The following is a 19,180-nucleotide window of genomic DNA, read 5'->3' on the forward strand; positions in this document are numbered from 1 at the left end:
CTAGTTGTGCAAATACAGTGCCTTGCAGATGGCAGTGCTTAGTGCTTCCCATGTTTGGGTCCCATTGCATCTGGCAGGCTGGCACAGGTGTGACAATTAAGAACTAATGACTTTCTTCCTTCAGGTGGCTACAGCTCACAAAAGGCCATTGTAATTAGAAGAAACTCTATTGTTTCCCCACTGATGTCCTGGAAAGAGCATGGGAGCAAGGTATTGCTACAGGCTGCATTTCTAAGTTCATTGTCCTCAGAGCCATATCATTTTTTTATTTGTTATGGTAAAAGAGTTTCATTTGCTATGAGGTCACGAAGCTTTGAAAGATATTTGACAAAGATTGTTAGCATTTTACCTATTCCTTACTTTCTGATTTATCGAAAGCATGAATATGCAGAAGTGGAAAACAATGGAAATTCACACTTGTCTATGTTTCCATACATTAAATATTTGTGTGTCAAGACTGGAGATTTGAGACTCACATTATTAAACAAGTGGCTTCAATGATTTCAAAGCTGAGTGTCCTGTAATCTTGTCCAGAACTCTTGTTAGGGATTCCCCAGGCACTTCTATGCTGAGATCAGTGGGGTTGTGGGAGAAGTTTTTTGACTATACAAAGCAAATATGGTCTTTGGTGTTAGTCTATAAATATCTAATGTGAGCAAGCAACTCTGTGTTTTCCTCTGTGCTTAATACGGTCGTTCTGCACCCTGAGGCGGCTGAATTTACATGCTTTTGTTGTCATATGTGTAATGCACAATATGTATTTCCTTTTTATTAATCAGACCTGCCATCAGAAAGAGATAGAGGGAGTCTGAAAGCACAACCAGGATAGATACTGTCATTTTGTAATCTTTTGTGCACAGGTGGAGATGCCTGTTTCCACTAGAATAGATGGCAATATTCTGCTGCTTGCAGGAATCTTACAAATGAAAATCAGGCAAAGCAGTTACTGGCTATCCACGGGGTAATTCTCCTCTGGAAGTGTGCAGTCAATTCCCATTTAGGCTAATTACACTTAAGGAGCCCTTTTCTACAACTAATGAACAATAGGCATAACCTGTTATTACATAACCATAGGCACGCACATTAATACACTGTCGAGTTGCGCTACCCTGTTAAAGTGCTTCCTCCATGAAATTCACTGGAGATTTTTAGAGGCATTTGCTGTAATTACAGCTAGCATGGTTTCTAATTCATTTAATTTTCTTTTCTACCTAAACTGAGCATATAAGTGTGTTTTAAGAGATTGAATAAATAAATTTTTAATTATAAAATGATGCTGTATCATACATTATTAATAATAACCAACAATGTGTAATACATGTTTATGTATGAATCCATTAGGAAGATGAACTAATATATATCAGTCCTAAAAGAACGTCCTAATTTGTCCTGTGTTTGTGAATGGGGGAAATCCATGTTTAAAGCAATTAGGGGTTTATAAAAGCATTGCATTGGCAGCGGGTAACGCATTGAGCACACTTGGCACTTAGGAATTCTGTTGTTGTCTATGGCAAAGGAGGAGATTTTTTTTTTGCCCTTTATTATCATAGAGCGAGTATATTACAGATATACAGACCTCCAGGGTGGGAGCAGCATGATGACACAGTCCTGGCTGGAAAACATTCCGATTATCTTTTCTTTAAAAAAAAATAAATAATAATAATCTCCTTGTACTCTGTCCAATCCCTTTCAGGCAGTTTTCAGGATTTTTATCAACTGTTTTCCTATTAGCGATAGCAGACTTCAGAAATCTCCATGGCAAGTTCCAGGCATTCACCAGTCTCATGGCAGGACTCAAAGAGGCTGCAATCAATGTCACAGTCACAGTTGCAGTCATTGTTGGAGTGGTCTTCATCGGATGTCTGGTAGTATCTATTGGATGGACAACAGGTATCTGTCAGCCAATGTTCACAGGTATCAGGCAGCATTATAAGAAAGTCCCAAAATTGGCAGAACAAGCAGGCCAGGATAAGTGTTGCACATTCATCTAAGAAAAAGGAAAAGCAGGGAGACATGAGAAGAAGGGCATGCTTGAATACCCAAGATTGTACTGCTGTGATTATGCAAAATTGAGATAATTCCTTTAATTTGACACTATGGAAATATGGAAAGATAAAAACAATCAGACTGCTCCTGCTATTTCTTTGAAGGTTAAAAATATCAACAAAAGTATTCCCTGAAAAAAAAATAAAATCTTTCAAAGTGTAATTTTTTGCAAAAAAATAACTTAGTACTGAATTTTTTCTGGGGGGAAAATCCTTTCTGGGCTGCTCGCTGCTGTGCTCTGATTCAGCCCTTGCTGGGAGTCAATGTGCAAACACTAAAAGCTTTTGTGAAGGGTGAAGCAGGTCCACAGACTCTCTGGGTCTGGTTCTTACTGTTGTACCTGGTCATACCCCGTGAATTAAATGTGGTACCTGGATAGGGATCGAGATGATCTTATGAGAGCTGCAAACACAGTGCCAAAATCAGAAAAGATTACAGATTCTCATCTACTTATAGTCTGGCTTGTATTACAGATCTGATTCCACTGAACTGCTTAATGACAGCTAGGTGCCCTAACCAAAGAGAAGGGATAATAGCAAGTACAGAGAACCACATTTACAGAGGGCAGCGTGATGGATTCTCAGCTCAAAGTCCTTCTATTTTCACTCCCAAATTTTACTGTCTTTTTATTTACAGCCTTGTCAGCTTCCAAAATGAGACAAAAACTCAGAAAACAATATCAAGAAGGATGGGCATTCTCAAAAAACCGTCTGTCTGTGACAAAAGATTTCCTGTTCTATTCACTCCCCTCAAAAATAAAAAATAAAAAAAATAAAAAAAACAACAATTAGCACCCCAAGTTCAAACTACGGCATCTGGGGAAGCTGCCAGAGTGCAGCAAGGCTCTGAGCAGGTGCAAGATTCTGATGGTGTGAATCCTCTTGGATTGCAACAAACCAAACGTTTCCATTTTTTTCCCCTCCTTGTTTTTGGAAAAGAAAAATGCTTTCAACAACATGAATGTCTTTTCATTGGTTCTTTCAGGAAAGCATATGGTTACATCCACGTTTCTTGCCCTGGGATGACTAACTGTGAACTCATTCAACTGCACTGGTTCTGTTGTGGCATTTTTTATCTCACGTAACACAAAGTTCACTGCCAGGAAGTTGTTTCCAGAATTATGCTTCTTTTATTTTTTCTTTTTTATGAAAGATTTCTTGATGAAAAACAAAATTAAAAATCGTTCCAATGTCTTTATGTATATATAAAAAAAAGGCAGTTATAGCAGGTAGCAAGAATAAATAGTGTGTGATTGAACTCTTTTCTAACTAGCATATCATCATCAATGCTATCAATTTTAATACTTATTTAAATATGTCAAGATCTATTTAGGTTCAGACAAGCACAACTAACTTCTAAGTCAGTTCTGTTGAATAAGAATGACTAGATTTTGGTGATACTGAGTAAATTCATGCTTAATTTTTTTTTCTAAGGAAATGAACTGAAATAATTATAAAATTGAAACATTTTATAAGGTGACACTGCTGCATTTAATTGTATGAAATTTACAGTGTAGAAAATGTAATCATTTTATCCAGTAGCTTACGGTGCAATTAAGACTATTTTTCTTAATGTGTTTATGAAATTTCCTTCCTATACCTAGATACAAGAGATCATCATAAATTGATACATGATTTTAAATATATTTTCTTTTAGTTTTTTTCCTCTCCAAAGAGCTGTTTTCTAATAACAATTTTTTTTCCTAATGTGCTCACAATATTGGTGCTTCTGTAATCTTCAGAGAAAAGGTACCATCCTTAGGGCTCCATCCAGGAAAAGGAGCACACAAAAAGCACAAGATTTTAGTAATGTCTCAGCGCAGAGTCTGTGATGTGCAGTAAAGATGCTTTTAAATTCCCATCAGAGCACACACCATGAACTGTGATAATGGATGTAACACATTTCAAAAAATCTGCATGTGTGAGGCTTTTTTTGTTCTGTTTTAAGTGGGGTAATGTATATAAATAATAGATATTAGCAATTAAGCATCCATTCCTATGCATTCATTTATATATTTGAAAATAAATTAGCCACAAACTGCATAAAAGGAGATGCAATCTCCTGTTTTCTCTTCTGTTTTCCCTGCTGTTTGCAAGAAGACATTATTGCATTTATCTCAGTGAGAACAATGACCTCAGCTCTCTTTCTCTACATTAGTAGATTAATTACCACAAAAAAAGAACTTATAATAATTTTGCCAGCCTGCCTCATCTCTAATTTTTCCTGTTCCTATCTGGTGGCTGCCAGTTTGTCTTCTGTTCATCACAAACCTGGACTAAAGCCTACACATGCCACCAGGACTAGCATGGTGAGGCCTCTGAGGTTTGGATTTGCTCTTCTCGCAGCAAATCTCCGATTGCTCTGCTTTCAGAGATCCTCCATGCAACAGTTAGTAGGATTTAGCCTTGTATGTATGTGAAGTAAGCAGTAACTTGTCAGAGTAGGGGTGAGTAGAGAGTACGCAATGACAGGCACAAATCTGTCTTCCTTTGGTTCTCTTGGCCTCCATCCAGTATGTAACATTATTAATTGATCATGGCTTTTTTTCCCCTTCAATTATTATTATTTTTTTTATTTCCTTTTCTTTTTAAGGATTATGAACTCTGTTATTTGCATCACATGTACACATCTGTGTGCCAGTAATGACGGAGGGGCATGATCTGATAGTCAATAAACTCAGAAAACAGTAGGTGTCTGGGCTGGAGGATGAGTCCCTTAAATTAAATAAACACTAACTGTCCTTCATTGAAATTAAATACATTCTAACAGAAGTGACAGAAAAACCACTTTTGTTACAGGATCACTGTTGCAATAGAGATGATAGTTTTTCCACGAGAGCATTGTGATTTATTGTGTCGACCTGTATTCAGAAGTCCTTAATTCAGGGATCATTTTCATCATATTCATGATAGATCTCAACACTGCTAGATATGAAACACTTATCCATTATTGCATAAGGCACATATTAGAAACTTTAAAAAATGATTCACATAAGTACTTTTTCACATCTATGCTAATAACCAGAAATACCTCCTCAGGTGCTGGTTATTCACTAAAATCAAGGTTGTAGTATTTACATTACTAGGAGTCATAGCCCATGACCTGTAATGGGCACAGCCATTTCTCTCCCTTCTTTCTTAGTTCCTTCTCTAACAACCCTTCTTTAAAAATAACAAACAACATTATATATATTTTCCTCCTTAACTCAGGCTTTTATTAAAAAGATCAGCTCCTTTTTTTTTTTTTTTTGACAAGGTGACACAGCTCTGGTCGATAGTCCAAGAGCAAGTTATGCTTTAGCAACATGTAATATTCACATGTAGGGGAGTACAGCAGCTCTGTAGGCTCTAAGCTTCTCTTCTATGACTTCAACGTCATTGAAAATTTAAGATTCTCTTCTACAGATTCTCATCACTCAAATGATAAAATGTCTATAGAGCAACTCCTTACTGCTTCTGGCTATGTTCTCGAACTTCCCATTAAGCATGTAAGCATTTATTTCAAGTTAGATATGCATCGTGTTCTGAAGTGGTTGTTATTTAGAAATGTGCTTTAATGCAATTTGTTTTACCAAACATACCATCACTGTCTCTCTGATGAACAGATGCATCATCTTCGATGTAGGTGAATTCTCTGCATTTCTCCAGGGAAGCAATGGATGATCTGCTTGCTTCTGACAATTTCTTCACATTTTTGGTTTCTTTTGATGAAGTGTCTGCCATGCTAAATTCTGTGACAGAACTCATAACAATACCTTTCACAGTCTTTTCATCTGTATGTTTTTCACTTGTAAGCTGGTTATCTGGTGGGATTAGGAAAAAATAAAAGAAAAGGAAAAAAGACTTGTTTGTGATACTGAAGTATAGATCTGAAGGAATAACATATACAGAATTTCCAAGCCTATAGATATTTACTTTCAAGCACTAACCTTACTTGACAATTTCAATTTCTTTATTGCATGCAAAGTTTATTCACTGAACAAGCAATTGTAAACTTGCACTTGAAAGTTTTCTCTTAAACCCAGAGGATTTATTATCTGATAAATCCCTTCCAATGGGTGGGATCAGGTGAGAAGAGAGAACAAAACTATTGCCACAGCTGAAATCTATTTGGAGTATGTTCTCCTAACTTCAATTTGTGATTTGCAAGAATGCAAAACAATAATTATTTTTTCAACAAGCAGCTCTTGTTTCCCTATATTTACAGCCAACAGTGTGTGTAGGTGGTACCTAGATGGAGTTGTGCCAACTCACCATGGAACATAGTCTAGTTGCAAAGAACATCATATTATCTCTGTGTAATACCGAGTTTTGTTATTTCATAACTTAATACACACTTGTATTGTTGACATGAAACTCAACTAGAAGATGGGATACTTTGTATGCTGTCATTGTGCCAGAGATCATCTCAAAAACCAGAGTCAGAGCTTACTTCTAAGTCCCAATTAGGGGAGAAGAGTTCTGCGCACAATATATTCCTGAAGAACTTCTTAGGAACAGATAAACATGGGCTGATATACTGTTCTACTTGTTTTCCAGAGTGATCAAGAGTCCAAGAAACACAATCATTTTCTCTACTGGTGTGTTGATAAAACCTTATCAGTTCTTATCTCCACTGATTAACTCCTGCACCTCATATCAAGCACAGCCTCACTTCTTATCTTGCTTGGATCTTGTGGTATGCTTCCTCTTATGCTATATACAGAGAATCAATCTTTACAAATACCACAGTTTTTCAAACATTGTTTTCAAAGAGGATCTGTAAATACTCTAAGGCAGTTAGTCTGCTTTCTGCTGCAAGGAGACAGAGGAGAGATCTTGCTTATCTCTATTTTTTCAGGTACCTTTGATGCCTGCTGTTTATTAAAGAAAAGACAAGGAAAAATTAATAGACTGAAACCTTGCAGTTGTGCTCCTACAAGTATCCTTGTAGCAGAAAAGAGGAAATTTGGGTAGGATGAGTAGATAAAAACATTGGAACCATTGGGCTTGAAGTGGGAGAAAGCAAAGGTTTAAGGTTTAACTGTCTCTGGAAGGTCTCATGGAAGCCAGCAAATGGAGCCTGATGTAAGAGAGGTGGAAGGAGCTGGATTTGTTTGTCCTGGAGAAGAAAAGGCAAAGACCTTTTTAGAAGCTGTTTTCTACTACAGGGAGATGGAGAAGAAAAACCCCAGGTCCATTCTGTTTTGTCCACTTATGGAATGAGTGAAAAGTTCATGTAAGATTTTACCCATGGTCAGATTTCATCCCACTGTCACCTTCATGCAGTGATGTTTCTAAGAGTGAGAAAGCTGGGCACAGGTTATCAGAATAATAGCATGGAAGAGGATAAGAGGAAATGCTAAGCTAATGTTTTCATTTTAAATCATGCTTATAAAATGTCTGTTGGCAGGTAATTTTACTCTTGATTGTGAACTTGTAGTAATGACAAGGTCTGCTGTAAAAGGAACTGTGGGTTTCCCCTGTCCCAGAGAGACTATAGGTTGGCCTTAGGCAAGGAGTGACTGGTAGGATAGAGAGAAGTGGAAGAAAGGAGGCAGTAAGGCAGCAGTGGCACAGAAAGGGGGGCTGGAAACCTATAGCTGTCAGGTTTTGTGAGTGTTACGGTGACAGAAAGCCACAGGTGAGACTTGAGAAGGGCAGAAGAGGCAGCATCTCCTCTGGGCACAATGCAGCAGAGCAAAGCCTGTAGGCTGCACAATTGATTGCAGGAAATGAGAGTCCTGGACAAATGTCTGTGCTTTTTTGGCTTTAATAATTTGTTGATAGCCTTTTTTTTTCCAGAGCAATAAGTATAGTTTTTTCCTCTCCAACTTTTTGATTAACCTCTTGAATCTAAAATGTGAAAACTCGTGCAATTTGGGAGTACTTATATGTACAGTAACCACCATTTTCCAGTGTTTATAAATCAATGACATATCACAATTTCCCCTGTGCTTTCTTCCAATAATATTCTATTTCCTAGTAAGGCAATGTTAATGGAAGTAGCAGAGATCTGGAGGAAGCAATGTCCTCCTGGTCATGCATTGATATTATTAGGTAATAACTGATTTGTGGGTCTAAGAGTCGCAAGCCCCACCTGATACTCAGGTGCCAGTCTTTCAAATGGATCTTGTTTGTCCAGGCTGAGAGCTGGATGTGGGCTGAGCAGATGTATACATGTGGGCCAGATCGAAAGGTCTATGCAAGAATACCATTTTGTATCATTTCCCCCTTTCAAAATTATGTCTAAGTTGGGTATATTTTAAATTGCAATGTACCTGTTCAGCTCCCCATTTTTGCCACAACACAATGGCTCACAGAATGCATTTAAGCATTCAACAAATGAGACTGAAAAAAATCAGACGGAAGTAATCAGTAAATGCCAGACTAACATTTACTGTATCCACCGACTTCTACTATTCATGCTTCAAGTTAATTTTTATTCTTGAAGTGCTGTTGAAGAGAAATCAAAACCAGAAATAGAAAGGCGTAGACATAACCTGAATTTTTCAATACAGTACCATCAAACAAAAGGGTAACAAAAGCTGTCATTCAAGGACTCTTCTGTTTGTTAAAGCATACTACATCTTTGAAAATACAGTACATTTTAGTGTCAGACTCTTAGTTTGAAAAGCTCCCTTTAAGTAATGTTATACTTGTCTTGTACAGCTAGATCAAGTCTTCATGCAATCACTGTAACAAGCAACTTGCTATGACAAGCAAGATCCGTGCTTCCAGAAAACAGTGTGGTAGAGGCTAAAGCAGTGTACAATTATAGGTCTCCATTTCATTTTTATGCAATTACCTTCATTTCAGCTGTGGGTCCTTCTACATTATGTCTTTTATCAATTTAATGTTTGCACAAAGTGTTTAAAGAAATAAAGATTTTGCTAGACCAGCATAAAAAAGTAGTTAGCTTTTTTTTTCTTTTCTTTTATAGTTTGTTTCCGCATGAAACAGTAACAGGCTGAGAGATGAGAAAAAAAAAAGTGGAGCTAAACAAGATTTTAAATATATATTATGTACAACTGATAGTATTTATGATTATTTTTAAATGAAAATGTAAAAAAAATTGCAATTGGAGGTGGGCAGGAAGTGAAACTTTGTTAGTCTTCTCAGAGCCTGTGTCCTCAGTTCCATGAGTCCACAAAAGCACATCTTTAACAGATAGAAATCATCCATGGAACTGGATTAGAGGGGAAAAATAGGCTCATTGTGATAAAAAAATCTCAGGCTATTTTGTTTTGGTTTGACTGTTAGAGATAGTCAGGAGCAAATTCCCTTAATGTACTGTTTTTAAAGAGTATCCTGGAGTAGCCAATTTATTCCTTAACCAGGGAAGCTGGGGCTTGCTTGCACTGTTCTAGCAGGGGACTGGGATTGCTTACCCATGTTTGTACTAAAGAAAAATAGTAGAAATTTAATGTGAGCATTGAGAAGTTTATTAAGCTGGGTGATTCAGGCTGCTGACTACAGCGTCTGAATTCATGAAGGCACGAACTAAATCACCTGCTTCCTACCAGTGCCAGCAACAGATCCCTCTTGTTAATAGCAAGGAGCTGTGGTGCTGTTTGAGACTGGTATTTACAGCAGGTCACCTGACCCCTATTTCTCTTCATTGGCTCAAGCACAAACCAGGGTCTTGCAGCCCTGGAGAACAGGAGGTAGAATTTCTTAGCACACTCTGGAAATTAGTTTTTATACAATGGCATATGAGGGCTTTTAAGTCTGGTTGTTTCTTTTTTCTTTTTCTTTTCTTTTCTTTTCTTTTCTTTTCTTTTCTTTTCTTTTCTTTTCTTTTCTTTTCTTTTCTTTTCTTTTCTTTTCTTTTCTTTTCTTTTCTTTTCTTTTCTTTTTTTCTCTTTCTTTTTTTCTTTTCGCAAGGGACTGTGGGAATAAGATGGCTGTGCTGTGCTGGACAGAGATGAAGCAATACGGGCAATGCTGCAGCACCATGCAGGGCTCATGCACATCTTACAACAAGGGACAAGTGGGTGTGTGGCTCTGCTCACCAACAATACTTGTTCCCAACCCACTCTGGCTGCAGCCCCTGGCCTCACGTTCCTGGGGCAAGGAGTCCCAAGGGTTAACAGTGAATTCTGTGGAAAACTCTGGCAGTAGGATGTGTAACTTCTTAATTTCACCGTGAGGCATCTTTGTATATCAGCGCAGAAAAAACACAGAAGGAATGCCTCGCTGATCTCCCTGCCATTCCCTATCCAATGTACTGCTGTCACGGCCTGTCTATTTAATGTAGCACGTGCTCATCACTCGAGGAACTGAGTGCCATGTCCATTCAGTCCTGAGCTGGAGCCAGCAGAGCGACATCAGACCTGATGGAGGATAACTTGTAAGTTTAAAGACTTGAACTCAGTTGGTTTGAAAAAACTCACAGAAAAATGAAGCCCAAACCCCAGGTTTGGGTGTCTGTATTTAAAATAAATAAATAAATAAATAAGAGATAGAAAAGGAAGTAAGAAGAAGACCTTTAGTCAATAGCTTAAAGAACACAATAATTTGTTCTTAAAATAATTATTGGCAGCATTGTGAGGGGTGGCTGGATGTGCAGGTGCATGGTGTTCTGAGACACGTGCATAGGGCCAGCAGCTTACCTGGGTGGTCCTCACTGCTCAGCGTCACCCCCTGGAGAACTGGGAGAGGCAGGGAGCTGGTGCAGCTGTCTTGGTGGAAAAACAACACAAAGTTACAGAGAAACACTGTAAATAGCTGTGGCTCAGCACAGAAATTGCTCCAACCACCAGTCATTTAGGGTAGTCAAGCATTCTTCCTCCGTAGAGACACAGAATGACTTGGGTTAGAAGAGACCTTAAAGGTCATCTTGTTCCTTGGGAGGAAGTTTTGTCTGAGGTGCCAGTACAAAGGCATCAACACTGGCACAATAGTTCTTATTTTGATTTGTTACAGAAAGTTCTGAGAGTGGGATATTTGTAATGAATTGTGGGTTATCATTCATTCCCAGACACCCAAGAGACCATAGATGAGGTGCCCAAAAGATCAGTAAAGGAGGAAAGAGGAAGACTCCAAGACCCAGCCTCTATAGCTTAGTCCTCCTGGTGAGCAAGAGGCCCAAGGTCCTCATGTGAGTAATGAGTTCCTCCACCTCTCTTGCATTTGCCCATCCGTCTGCTGCTTCCCCATTCAGTGCTTGGCGTATTCAGTCTCCCTTCTTCATCCAGAGTCAGAGGGGCGAAGCAGGATGGGGGCCTGTCCCTTACAACAAACCCAGGCAGATCCAGAGTAGTATATAGTGGACGCTCTCATGGTCTCATGCCCATTGCATTTTGCTTAGCTCAGGCATGAAGATACAAGGGATCTAGAGATTGTTTATTTTTGTAACAGGGCAACAGGAAATAGTACACAAGGCTATAAATATTTGTATGACATCATGAACTTGTGCAAGTGCTTCTCATCTGATTTATGATGATGGACTGGTAATTCACAGAAGCTTTGGGTTTACTTTTTTTTTGCTGTTGCAGTAACAAAGTTAATGGTGCAATCCCTGGAGGGGGTATTTTATCAATAGTGAATTTTTGACCTCATTGCATACATTTTAACTTTATGAATTAGTGACCCAGCTGACTGTAAAACCTTCTATAGGCTTATTATAAATCTATCAGAGGACTAGCAAAAAATTTTGGCCCAGATCCTAAACTCTGACAGGCATGTGTTGATGGACTGCATACCAAGCACTTCCACTAATATTTCTCACTAATTATACCATATATTAAAGAAATGAATGAAGCCAATGTTTATGTGTAGCTTTAACTGCTTTTGATATAAGAAGGCAACACAATCCCTAATAAATTTTCACCTTCAGCATTTCTGTTCATTATAATTTTTACCATGATGAATGAAGTTAGAACGGGAAAGGGAGGGTGTTCGTCTTGAAATCTGTTCAGTGAATGACTGAATTCACTTCCCTTCCCCAGCCCGCATTGAGGAAGGAGGGAACAGATGGACACAGGAAGAAGAGGGAGGCGAGTGTGGAGGGAAGGAGATGGGTGAGGAACAGATGGAGTTGGGGGAAAATGAAGGGAAGAGTCAGGAAGGATGGTAGGAAAGTTTTTCACCTGATCTTGAGCTGAAATGAAGATCTGCGTATACTTTGGGGAGTCTAGACGTTGCTTTGGAATGTGTAGTTTTGTACTTTTGAGGCACTTGCACCTTGAAGTCGTGTGGTTCATCCCAAAGGATTCACTGCACTGTACCCTACATTTTCTTGAGGAGGCAGATGCTGCAGATGGGCATCTGTGCTGTGTTCAAGCCCTGTTGGTAATGGCAGAGGGGTGAAATAAGAGCAAGCACAGTGCCCAAAATGGGATAGGAAGTGGTAAGTCACCCAGGCATCCCAGCCAACCCAGAAATTGGAACTCACAATTTTGAAGATGTATCCAGCACCCTGTTGGCTGCTGATGGCCAAAATACTCTGAGTGATTTACGATTTTACTTGCTTAAAATTGGACATTTGAGATGGCCTGATTTTTAGAATATGCTCAGCATCTGTGCTTTGAGGTGTATTGAATTATATAGCCCAAATCACTTGTAAGTCCTGGAAATCTTGACTATATTCTTAATTCTATTAAATTGCCTGCATTGGTTCTGGCTCTTCTAGCTGAAAAATGGAAGAGGTGAAAGTTAAATATTGGCCATGTGTGCCATTCCCTTTGAAGAAAATGGGAGCCATGTGCACACACCTAGCAGCAAAGTTTGGCTCCAACTATGATTTCACAGCTGGGCCTTAACTTGAGGAATGCTAAAACACTAAATGACTCAATTGGGGTAATCTGATCAATGCTGTATTTTTGCTCTGAATTTAAATTGCACGCACAGCAAGAGCAGAGTTAGTTTTCTTCTCTTTCAAAATCACTTTTCTCTGCAGAATTGATAACACATATATGATGCTTTGCTCTCGTCACACACATAAGTGAAATGGCAGAGAATGTGTGTCAAATAAAAGGCATAACGTTACATCCTTTTTACTTTCTGGGGGCTGTTTAAGAAAACAGCTTCATTAATTTTGACTGAATAAAATGTTCCTTTAAGGGATTTCAATAGGTGACATGAAAAACGTTAATACGAACGATCAAGACAATGGAGGTTAAAACTGTTTTGAAAATATGTTTCTTTTATAGATCTCAGCTGCTGGAAGAGTTACAGAATAAATATACGGTAGTGCTGACATTCAGTGCTGTTTCATCTTAGGAAAAGAGTTTTTAATAAAGAAAATTCTTTTCAAGGATTGCTTTCTGCAGCCAGTCTTCAAAAAGAGGTTTTCCCCTCTCCTAGTTTAATAAAATTAAAGTAATTTATGTCATATTGATATGTCGATATGTTTTTCAATAAACTTTTTAACAGATTTAAAAAAAATTCTCTTCACTTTAAAAATTATAATTATATATCTTCCTCCCACTTTGAAAATGGCACAAGGTGCTCATTTGCAGAGCTCTACTGTTCAAATCTTCACTGAGAATAGAAATGTCATGACTCAGTTAACAATGCTTTATTATTCACATTGATCTTTTTTTATAGTGTTCTTTATCTCAAAAACATTGTAAATCAGATATCTTCCTCCCACTCTTTTGTTCATTTGCAAATTTTTATTATTCTAGTTTAAAAAAGCAATGGAGTGTCAAGAGTCAGTGTATACTGTTTATGTTCTTTTTTTGCTTTAAAATTACTTTTAACTATAAAAAATAAGGACGTACAGCCAGGAAAAAAAAAAAAAAAGGAAAAAAAAAGGCTGGATTTAAGGATGCTTAAAAAAGAATTGAAAGGATCAGTATGAACTTTATGTTGTTTGCTTATACTTTACAGTCGCAAAGGACTTTGAAAAAAAGGAGACCAAACACTTTATGTAAAGGTTTTTATGTGCTAATTCAAAAGTGCCTATTGCATCAGACATCATCATCTGCATTAGACACCAGACATAATTCATACTCTCAAGGAACACAATAGCAAAATTCACAACTGCTTTTGTGGCACATTCCCAGGATGGTTTGCAGGTGTGCCCAGGGCCGTGCACTGCTGCTGCTCCGTGCCACAGCTTGGCACCAGGTCCCCGGGGCCCCCAGCTGATGCACCCCGGATAAATCACTGGGTTTTCACAGCAACTTCACAGCTTTGGTATTAAGTAAGAAACTGTGGCAGAGAAGTAACCTCAGCTGGTCAGCAGGTCAAAGAAACCTGTGGGTTTGGGTGCAGGACACAGTTGTGTGTCCTTTGGGAGAGATGTGCCAGAGCCCCCAGGGTTTGTTTCCAGATTTAGTCTTCCACATTCTGCCTCAGGCCCTGTTTCCTTTCCTGCCAAGTTCTCTTTCGTGTCTCTATTTGTGTCCTGGCTGTTGTGACGGTATGGAATGCATCCATGATAGTAACAGAGGCTGGTGGACAGAGCAGCAGGCCTCATGATGCTTCATATACTCCCTCATGCACTGAATGAGCAGCAGTTTCTGATGCTAATTTGGACTTTTGGGTCACATAGATCATGTGACAACTATATCACCTAAAGCAGCACTAGAAAGCTGCGGTAAAGAGAAATGAAGTCTTTCCATAGGCTCTTTTATTTTCTTTCTCTTTCAGAGATATCTCTAAACTCCTAAAATCTCTTTATTCCTCACTTTAACATGAAGTGATATGAAGATATGTGAAAGAAAACCCAAACCTTATTACTGTCGTATCCTTGCTTTGCATTAATTCAGTCTCTCTTCCTTCTCAGGGTTAATAGCTCACCCCATTAGTGAGGTTAAGACTATCTGTCAATGTGATCAAGTTTCAAAAACCAAACCCAACCAGAATAGAGATCCAAGAAGTTGACAGGGGTTTCTTTAATGTGTTGGAACAGTAATTAAAGGTAAGTCTCACTGATGGACATGCCTGTATAGTTGTTTACTCTTTAGTTTGGTAAATATATAGATGAACCACTACTGAATTTATTACAAAGGTGTATGGTTTTTTTCCACCGAAAACTCAAGTCATTAACTTTTGAAAGGTTTTGTATTTGGTAATCTCTATCTCTTGAGAAGTGAAAATTTTAAAGCAGCTTCAGTCAGAATTTGTGAGCTTGAGAAGATAGTACAGTGTTTTCTTTTTGCATCTCATGGTCTCTGGCAGTTACGATCACAGAGATATCCTCACACAGTATTAATGCCAGAGGAGCTCTGAGGCTGTCAGCACTGAATTTGGTGGGGGAAAACACCATTAAACCAGCATGATTTCTTAAAGTATACTGAAAAATGCAGCCTACTGCTCGCTATTCCTGGATGGTGTAGCAGAGACCAGTGAAACTCAAGATGTCCCTCCCTGTGTACATTGTTTGGAACAACTATATTCCATGAAACCATGAAGCTTATGGCAGAACAAAGCTGCCTTCATGACTACGTTCCAAATGTTTCCAAACAGCTGCTTGATCATTTGAGGACATAAAATATTAGGTTTACCCTGTCCACCCGCAGATACTTGATTTCTTCTCACAGTGGCACCTTCACTGTGGTTGTTTCTGCCTTGGTTTGTAGCATCAGCATGTGTAGTACAAGCACATCTTCATTGTGCATACAGGCTTTCAGAGCAGAGCTGCAGATGTCCTGAGATCTCAGTGAAACACCACTCTCCCTAACACCAGCTGTTTGTCCTGTGTAACTGTACTCCCGAGGAGATTTGCTGGTGCCTGGTGAGGGCCATGCACAGGGATAGGGGACTGGTTGGGGACTGAACAGCAAGCTTGCCAAAACCCTAGGAGCAGCACCCTTGGGGGGTTGCATGGATGTGAGGACAGGTGAGAACAACCATTGGAGGTGCTCATCCCCATACTCAGTGCTTCCTCAAGTCAAAAGTTTCAGGAAGGCACAGGTGGACACCCCCTTTTAAGCAAGGAGGTCACAGCCCAGGTGCTGCATGTGAATGAAATGGAAGAGGAACTGCTCTAACACTCAGTTTAGGCAAAACGTAACCCCATTAATCCTTGAGAACAGGGTCTCTGGTTTGTTCTTTTTTTCAGTCTATTCCGTATTCAAAGCAAGTACATTTTTTCTGTCACTATACCGCTATTGTTAACAACTATAAATGTATTAAAAACACAGGGGCATTTTGGTATGTGTATTGTGCATAAGAAATATTGTTACATGACAAGCTCCAATTGGCAAGTGAAAAGAGGTTTTATTGAAGGAAATCGCAGTAGCAAACAGTGAACTATGCAGAATAATGGTAATTGTTCCTTTAACATTGGCAGCGCACGTTCACTTAATATGACTGCTCCTCTGTCTCTGCCTCATCCAGACCCAGAGGACCTGTTAGACAAGCAGGCAGCCACCTCTCTCTGGGATCAAGCTGTCAATGCAAACTTGCTTTCTTTCTGTTTCTCAGAGCTAAGCTATACCCCCAGAGCTCCTGAAGCTTTTCCTGAGTGAAAGCTTTAAAAAAGCTCCATTCTAAATTACATCACACGAGCTGTTCTCTTCAGACTGACAGAACAAAAGCGGGGGGGGGTGGGGGGGAAATGCCAAAAGTACCATCTGAGTGACTTCTGAGTTGCACAGAATGATATACCTCCTCATGCTTTATCAGAGCAGACTAACATTGTCTTGACCTTGCCCACCAAACCCCAGAAGTGTCCTCTAACTACCAGAGAAACTTTGCATCCTGTGTGTGTGCAGTACAAATAGTCATAGAGCTGCTGGGCATGGGCTGCTTGCTTGCATCATTGAATGACACTGCATTCAGAATTACCCTTATGGAGGCAAGGTGCTTTTTGAACATTTTTGGATGATGTGGACTTTAATACAGCCAATTCACTGTTACTCGTAGGGCCCGGCCTGGTATGTTTATGCTCTGATTAGCAACAGCCCAATTAACAATTGGAGTAAAGGACTGTTGAGAGCCACTTCCAAAATCTGAGAAGCTCAGGCTGGCTCTGACTGGGACTTGTTAAGGTCATCAGTAGAAGAGAACAGGCAGACATATGAACTCTGCTGTGGTGGAAGGGGTTAAAATGATCAATATTCCCTTGCTCTGAAGGTTTTGAGGTGGTTGTGATGGGTTACACCCCTATCAGTAAGGAAAATGTTATCAGCTGGGAAGGAAGGAGGCTGTGGCTGTTGTTTCTTCAGCAGATAAATAAAGGTAGGATGAAGGCATAGTAAGGTTGTGGCTATTCTCCAGGTAAGGTGCATGGTCAGCAGCTTTCAGGAACTCAGCGTCAGTGTATGTTTTGTCTGAGATTTAGCAAATTGGAGCAAGCAGATGTGGCATATAGGCTGGCCCTTTGAGGTTCTTTCTCAGTTTTCAGAAGAAAACGCCTTCTATTCCAGAGCATATAGGCTAAGTTAACTGCACATCATCTCTTTCTTTGTTTTGCTATTTTAGAGTGACCCTTGAAATATTTCATTAAATAAAAATATTCTTTCCATTAAAGATAAGCTAAAATACAATGAGTCAATAATAAGGAAACAATAATTTGCTTCTATTTGCATGGAGTTAGAATTGCTCATCCTCTTTTCTTACAGGAAAGAGGCTGTTTTGGTAGTTATAATTACGTGGTACTGTGACAAAATGGAGATGAGGAGGTGGGGGTTTTACCTGAATCTCCATGGGGCTGGAGGATGGGCTTGTCCAGTTCTGGAAAACAAGAATGGGAAAGGAAGATTTTACTAAGCGGGAAAATTCAGCTCGTGAGGTGGGGTTGCTGTCTCGTGTAAATGAAGCTGTATTGTTATCAGAGGAAAGTGAGAAGTCAAGCTGGTGGGGCTGGAGGCTTAGTTCCCTGATTGACTTCACAATAAAGGATAAAAAGCTCTCTAGATAGAAACTGGGAGATAACTCAGTCCCTCAAGGACCCAGTGTCCTCTGGCCTCTCAGACTGAAATTTAGTGTTTTCCCCAGGGGACACAGTCAGTTTCCACACGGACAACTCAGTCAGAGGAGCAGCAACTCCCTGAGGACCCTAGCTCATTGGTGCAGTGCTCATCCCTGAAAATGAGTGAGTAAACCTTACCGTCTTTGCTATGTCTTTTTGTTGGCTGATGTCTGAGTTGTTTTCATTTGATCAGGCTCTGCCTTGCTGTGTGAAGGACGTGTAAAGTGTAGGCTGTGTGAAGGCAAATGCCCATCAAAGCTGATGGGAAGTGTTTAGCTTCAGGGCGTACTGTATCAGGTGTTGTATCTGTTTCCTACGCCAAATCATGAAAATCTTAATTAGGCAAAATCTTCATTAAAATAATTTCTACTGAAGAAAATGGTAGTAATGAACCTGAATATAGACCTCATCACTGTGTGCATCATCACAATCCTTTATCAGTGGTAAATATGTAGATGCTGGGCTTTCAGTTATTGAAGTAAGCAGAGTAAGTCATTATTTAAACATTTCAATTCATACCCTTCCGTTTTCTGAACTGAGGTTTTGTGATACAGTGGGGAGTTCAAATTAAGAACACATCTTTATTTTTCTGCTTCAATATGATGAAGTTCTTCAGGTTTTTAGCTATATTAGAGCTTTGCACTGTCTTCATCACCAAAGTATCTGAGTACCATAAAATCAGTAATGATGACAAAGCAGAAATGTAATGGTGTCTGGAGCAATATATATATCTTCTCTTGGAGGGGAAAATGTAGGCCCTGCCTGAGTGAAGGACTGTATACTTGGGTGGCATTGCTGCAGTGTAGTATATGGGATTTTGTGCTGTGCAGGTGTCACTCATAAAAATTTCAGATCTTTATTTGGTAGACCTGGAGCTGCATGTGTGAACTAGGAAAAACCTAACTTGTAAAATCCAAGGTAGGGCTTGTAATAGGGGCAACCAGAAGCTTGCTTGTAAACTGAGGAAAACTTGAGCTAGAAATGATTTTGTGACAATAGACAGGGTGCCATAGCCCTGTTCCCAGACTCCTAATGAGAGCATAGCTGGCCTCTCTGCAGGACAGCAGTGAAGGTCCTGATGGTGTGGGAATGTGCACTGTGGGTCAAGTTTTGTGGGCCACTTGCACCGTCCCACAGACAAGACCTGGAATCCCTGGGATGCTCTGCTGCTGAGGAAGTTAATTTACTCCAGCCACCACACAAACCATGCTACTACCCTCTGCTGCTCCCTAGGCTGATTGACATTCTCTGTTGCTTTGCCTCGTATGCTGGTACTAGCTGTCTT

The 19,180-nt window shown here is 39.5% G+C and overlaps 1 protein-coding gene across 1 annotated transcript in view; it reads right to left on the bottom strand.

The window, feature by feature from the left end:
• Positions 1 to 1,727: 1,727 nt before the first annotated feature.
• MDFIC2 (MyoD family inhibitor domain containing 2) overlaps positions 1,728 to 19,180 on the bottom strand; it is a 39,496-nt gene continuing 22,043 nt past the window's right edge. The window contains exons 3-6 of the mRNA XM_065749716.1: positions 17,619 to 17,657; positions 10,640 to 10,708; positions 5,627 to 5,848; positions 1,728 to 1,987 (exon numbers count right to left, since the gene is read on the bottom strand). Of these exons, the coding sequence (XP_065605788.1) occupies positions 1,728 to 1,987; positions 5,627 to 5,848; positions 10,640 to 10,708; positions 17,619 to 17,657 (590 nt within the window). The remainder of the gene's footprint in view (positions 1,988 to 5,626; positions 5,849 to 10,639; positions 10,709 to 17,618; positions 17,658 to 19,180) is intronic.

This window comes from Cyrtonyx montezumae, unplaced genomic scaffold, assembly GCF_038088225.1.
Source record: "Cyrtonyx montezumae isolate F1298 unplaced genomic scaffold, pur_monq_1.0 scaffold_6, whole genome shotgun sequence".
Lineage (NCBI taxonomy): Eukaryota > Metazoa > Chordata > Aves > Galliformes > Odontophoridae > Cyrtonyx > Cyrtonyx montezumae.